This window comes from Papaver somniferum, unplaced genomic scaffold (genome assembly GCF_003573695.1).
Source record: "Papaver somniferum cultivar HN1 unplaced genomic scaffold, ASM357369v1 unplaced-scaffold_6, whole genome shotgun sequence".
Lineage (NCBI taxonomy): Eukaryota > Viridiplantae > Streptophyta > Magnoliopsida > Ranunculales > Papaveraceae > Papaver > Papaver somniferum.
Window position 1 is genome coordinate 260,809 of NW_020648748.1, and position 6,124 is coordinate 266,932.

Below are 6,124 nucleotides of genomic sequence, written 5' to 3' on the forward strand. Positions count from 1 at the left end.
AGAAACCACTGTACATCAAAATAATGGCACAAGGAGGGAACCACACTTAACATCATAAACATCATAATCAGTACCTCTAAAAAAATTAATAAAACAAATAACCTAATTTTTCAACACCAACTTCGGCTTCATTGAGATGTACCAGCACCAAACCAGTGATGGGGGTGCATACTATTTTATATTTTCCCAACATTTTGCGGGGAAAAAAAATAGCTGGTTGCACAAGGATCTCTGGATCAAACTCCATTGATAAGTGTAATTTCAATACATCAAATAATGAAACACGCCCCCATCTTCCTCCTTCATCTTCGTAATCTATTTGTCCTTGATGGTACCGGAGTTGAATTAATAAAAAGGCGTTAATACGATGTTTTCATTACCAAAAGAATAATAATCATGAATTTTAAATTATACTTACCGCGCGTTCATTATACCATTCATTTGGTAAGTTCATAATATATTTCCTAACACAACTTACATATCTTTCGACATCCCTTATCAACATCCTAGTCCTTCCCCGCAATGAATTGTTACTCCTAACTGTTTGACCTTACCATGTGGTTCTGTATTCAACTATAACCTGAGCCCAAAATGCAACGCTTTCTTGATCGTTTCCAAATATAGGATCATTTCTAACAGAACACCAGGCCCTAATAAGTGCAACATCTTCATTGCAAAAAAATCTAGCCATTATTTACTATAAACACACTACTGAAGCAAAGATTATGTTTTAGTAGGAGATTTAACAAATAGTATGTTGGTGCATTTAATTATTGAATAACGAAACTCTATTTATAGAATTCCCAGGAATTGGCCTTTGTTGAATGGAAGAAGCACGTAGGAGACACCTAAGTTCCCACGTAGGGGACCCCTATGATTATTGCCCTTTCTCTCATAACAATGTATGATGTTCCATTGTAGTCGACAAAAGTACACTATTTATGAAGTAAGCAGAGGAAAAGATTACATAATAAGTTACTCAAGTATCCGTCACCCATCTTGAAAAATCCAAAACACCACGGTTTTAAATTTTAGGTTTTATTTGGATTCTCACATTCATTCATTGACATTGACCCAAAAAAATATATCAAAAAATGGGGAAGGGTACGGGATACAATCTAAACCTATGTCATTGTCTCCTGACCGGCGGTTGCACTTAGCCGGTGTAACAAGCCTTTCAACCATTAGGTGACTCCACTGGACGAGTTTAGTCTCGTGAGGGCTTACAAAGAGGTTTACCCACAAAACCAAATAATTTGATGTTATCATGATGCACGACGAGCTAATAATTGCGGATCCATATAAGAAAAGCGATGCCTCATGATGAGGTAGCAATTGTGATACATGAATGTTCTTCTCTTCCTTTGTCGGTATAACTGGCGTGTATGTGTATCCTACAATAAACCCAAAAAAAATAGTGAGGATTTTTTGTGTAAAGGAATAATTATATTTAAATGCATGTAACCATTTAAATCGCTAAACCTACAATCATATGTTCAGACCAGCCTTTGGGAACATTGCGATAAATGGGTATCTGGATTGTAACAAAACAGTTCACCTCCTTATTTATGGTGAAGATCCGTGATTTCAATGATTTCCACGTGCGGAAGTTGTGATTGCCAATTATGTCGGTAAACAATTCCGCAACACGCATCCAAAACTCATTAGATTCTCATCGGTTAATACGTCGGGATCATTCGAAACGTTGCAGTAAGCCCGTGACAGAGCCTTGTCTTCCTGTGGGTTGTACTTGGTTGACATTTCAACATAGATACAAATATGGTAAAACTAGGAAAAATTTGTGATATTGTTGGTAATGGTTCATACGAAGGGTATTTATAGGTAAAAATTTACCATCGGTGCATTATTTTGAGTTATCAAATCATCTGCAGAGTTTAGCTGTGTTTGCGACACTTATCTCTGAAAACGTATGTGTCATTATTGATTTAACACAACTCAGGTCGTTTTAATATCTCATCTGGCAAGAAATTGGTCTTTCCTTATAATCCGAGAGGTGTTTGATACAGTAAAGGGCGTTTATGAACATGATAAGTTATTCCACTTAAAAACATCGGTCCGTTTAAAGATATTAAACACCCGTGAAGAGTAGCTGCAAGGTAGGGACGACACATCCGTGAAGAGTCTGCAAAAGGAGGGGAGACACATCCATCATTTATTCCTATAAATAGAGTACCGGGTATTGATGTGGATTGCCCAACCAATCTTGAAGATTTTACTAGCTTCTAGAATGAATGTCAGCTTCACCGTTGAAGAAGATACTACAATCATATTTACATGGATTGCTGTAACGATAGCTCCGGCTGCAGTTGATGTTGTAGCACCACCCAACAACTTTTGGAACCTGGTCTATTCTCATTTCCTAGAAAACTTCAAGAATCCAAACAATAGATCAAAGCAAGCTGTAAGATACTGAGTTGGTAGTATCAAAAGAGATGTGAATATGTATGTTGCCATCCAAGCTACCCTTATAAGACTCTTGCCACCGGCATTCATTACAAAGGAAATGACGATCGTAAGCAATTATTGTTTAAAATTAAGTTTTCTTTTGAAAGATAATAAAATTACATATACTTACCTTGGGTTTTTTTTGTTGCGTGTAGGAAACAATGGAAAAGACAAAATTTCGTGAAGAGAACGGACGCAGTTTCAAGTTTTACGAATGCTACGTTCTTATGAAAGATAAAATGGATGAGTACAATCCAGGAAGGTTGTTTGGGCACGGATAAAATCGAAAACAATATTTTGTTGGTATACCTCTTGTAAACCATCCCGAGACATATCTCACCTGGCAGTGAGATATGTTTCGTTGTCGAAAAACTAAGCAGTGTATCGTATTCACCCATGTTGGAGATTAATAAAAAGAGTAGTTAGTTTTGTAACGATGTTTGGAACTACTAAAACCGGTCTTACATCATTAATTCGAAAACCAAATGCACCAATCAAGTCTGTGAAAATAAACTAATACGACTAGAGCTTTTTAAAATTAAAACATAATAATAACTTAATTAAGCCTAGACTATTGTTTGGATCATAGCGTTACATAGTTTCTTGACATTGTTGAATTTAAGAAACAAACAACCACGCAATTAAAAGAAAATTACAACTCCTCAAGTCTCATGGGTAACCTTGATAATCATCTTCATCTTCATCATCTTCCTCGTCATTATCATCATCTTCCGGTGCTTGTTGGCCGTGTGTTGGTAGTCCGAGTCGGGTCAATACAATATTCTGGAGTCTCTCCATTGCAGCTCTTTCTAACGCATGCATTTTTCTCAAGTTTATCCCCATAAGGTTCATCTCAGATTTTTGCCTTTGTATATCCAAATATTCACGAAACATTGCTTCACCGTTGGCTAATGAGGCTATTCTGGCGGTGTGGTTTTCCCTCATTTGAGAAGCAAGTCTAGTGGCTCCTTTGTCGACTGTGTTAGCCTCTGCAGCGACCCTCTTCAACTTATCCCTACCGGGGATCTCTCTCGGGTCGTCTTCTTCATAAAATCTCTGACGGCGGCCTTGGCTACTTGTTCCAGAACCATCTTCAGTATCTGCATTCAAATCAACCATCGATTCCGGATCCGAGCTGGGAAAAGGAGTCGTAGACGGTTCAGACTTGGGTCGGTTTTCATTAACAGTTTCCGGGTTCATATACTCCATGGTGTACTTCCAGACTTGGAATACTTGCTCAAGTTTCCAAATTTTCGGTGGGGGACCCATCTCATATTGCTTTCGACCTGCCTGATACTGCAACACATATGATTAACCGTATTAGTACTTGATTATATATAATATAAAAAAAAACTAATTTATAAACTTGATTAATATATGTATAGTTTTACCTTTTGTTCTTCGTTCCAACCGCTTGGTCCATTTTTCAGAAATGGGGCAACAGCTGCGGCATACAACTTACACTCCTTTTTGAGGATACCTGCTCGGTGTTTTAGAGAACCTTTGTTTCGTGTGGTTGGGACAGCAAATTGTTTGTTGAATTCATCCACGATTCTACCCCAAAATCGCTTACCGGTTTGCTGATGTCCGACAACTTCATCTCTTGTGACACTGACAACGGCTCTTGCTAGGGCGACATCCTCTCGGGTGGAGTAATTGACCATCCGTGAAGTAAAAAAAAAAAGGGTATCAGGAGACAGATATGTGAAGTTTTTGGAGTTTGGTGGGATAACTCTTCACAAACCAGGCGTGTATATATATATAGCAACTCGAATTAAATATAGTCGTTGCATGTATGTTGATTGCTAACCGCACGATGATTAATCCCGTTGAAATCATACGGCTAGGAATCCAAGCGAAGTCCATATCCTCGCTGAGCGATGTAGCAAGACTCGCCCTGGAAGAACGAACGTTGGAGGCCGGATTTTGTAGCCGGTAGATATTTCCGCCCGTTGCACATCTAACGGCTCTCAGAAATGTAGCGATGTCTCCTGGGTAGCCTGGGAGACGTCCCTAACCTCGCCGAATTTGTAGCCATCAGATTTTCAACGGACATAAGAATCTGACGATTCAGTTATCACCAGTTTCCAGGTCCCCAACCAGGTGCGCGCTGCATTTAAATATAGAGCACTAAACTTTTTTTTGAACCACAACGGTACCCTGTCTTCTTCAATCACCCAATTATAATTTTTCGTTATTCGTTTATCAATCTACCATAATCATCAAATCCAAGTTGTTTGAATTTCGGTGCTCTATGGATTATTTCAAAACACTATTGAGAATGAAAGCGGGGGCTAATTACGAAATGGATGATTCGGAAGACGATAATGTCGTGGTAGCATATAAATATATTGTACAAAGTGCTCATAATTTATATCAACCGGTTCCCGTTCAAGTGGCATCCAAGGAATTGGCTCATAGGGACCGTGTCTCCGCCGATGTGAGGATGATGCAAGACTACTTCAATTTCAATTATTTTTACGGGAATAAAAAATTTCATTATCGCTTTGGTATGTATCGACCATTGTTTCTTCGTATCTTAAGTAAAAATATAGAGATGGATCATGAGTTCGAACAACGTCCCGATGTAGCTGGAATTATGGGTCACTCACCGCACATGAAAATGATTGCCGTCATGAAGTGTTTGTGCAAGGCCGTCCCTCCATATAGCATTGAAGATTATACGGAAATGGGTGCCCGTACCATCTACAGGAATCTGAAGAGGTTTCTTGATGCACTGATGTATGGTTTTAATGATAGATACATGCGTCGACCGTTACAGGATGATACAGATAGGTTGTTGAGGGAGAATGCTGCGTGGGGTTTTCCTGGGATGCTAGGAAGTATTGTTTGCCTCCACTGGCAATGGACGGCATGCCCAACTTACAGGGCAGGTCAACATTATTCGGTCCATAAGAGAGCATGAATGGTCATCTTAGAGGCGGTTGCTTCTTTCGATAGATGGTTTTGGCATGGATTTTTTGGAAAGCCGGGATCAAACAATGATATCAATGTTTTAAACCATTCTGATGTGCTTGACGACGTCAATAACAGTGTTGCCCCTCGGTGTGAATTTGTTGTAAACGGACACATGTACTATGAAGGTTACTACCTGGCTGATGATATATATCCAAGGTATAAGGTACTCGTGGTTGCTTACAAAGAATCGATCCTATGCCGAAAAAAGAAACTCTTCAACAAATACCAGGAGGCCAAGAGGAAAGATGTGGAAAGAGATTTTGGTACTCTCAAACGCAAATTCGCTATTGTGAATAATCCGTGTATGTATTGGAAAAAATCAGATATGAAATCCATAATGAGAGGATGCATGATAATGCACAACATGGTTGTGGAGAATGAGTATTGTGCACAGGATTGGTGAATGGTGTAGGAACAACCAACTCAACCAGTGGTGGGTGAACTGAGAATGCCAGTCTTTGCTCTCGCGGACCCAATTACATGTAAAAGACTGAGGTTGGATCTGACAAAGCACATTTGGGAACGTCATAGGGATGGTTTCCAAGAAAATGCACCGATTATTATAGAAAACCCTGTAGACGTGTACATGGATTCAGAAGACGTTGACCCTGAAAATGATGCTTATCCTCCTGAAGACGAAGGAGAGGTATACGGGAACTTTTTCGAGGATGGGGAGTAA

General features: G+C 39.3%; 2 protein-coding genes across 2 annotated transcripts; both read left to right on the forward strand.

The window, feature by feature from the left end:
• The first annotated feature begins 4,771 nt into the window (after positions 1–4,771).
• LOC113343478 lies at positions 4,772–5,392 on the forward strand. Its single transcript, XM_026587645.1, has one exon. The coding sequence runs from the start codon at positions 4,772–4,774 to the stop codon at positions 5,390–5,392; it is 621 nt and encodes a 206-aa protein (XP_026443430.1).
• LOC113343479 lies at positions 5,393–6,124 on the forward strand. The gene is made up of 2 exons (XM_026587646.1): positions 5,393–5,844; positions 5,977–6,124. The coding sequence occupies exons 1-2, from the start codon at positions 5,393–5,395 to the stop codon at positions 6,122–6,124; spliced, it is 600 nt and encodes a 199-aa protein (XP_026443431.1).

Excerpts from the sequence above, each read along its gene's own strand:
- LOC113343478 (XM_026587645.1), top strand. The coding sequence starts at position 4,772 with ATGGATGATTCGGAAGACGATAATGTCGTGGTAGCATATAAATATATT.
- LOC113343479 (XM_026587646.1), top strand. The coding sequence starts at position 5,393 with ATGGTCATCTTAGAGGCGGTTGCTTCTTTCGATAGATGGTTTTGGCAT. Across the intron at positions 5,845-5,976 it reads GAGTATTGTGCACAGGATTG|GGATGGTTTCCAAGAAAATG; the intron begins GTGAATGGTGTA and ends GGAACGTCATAG.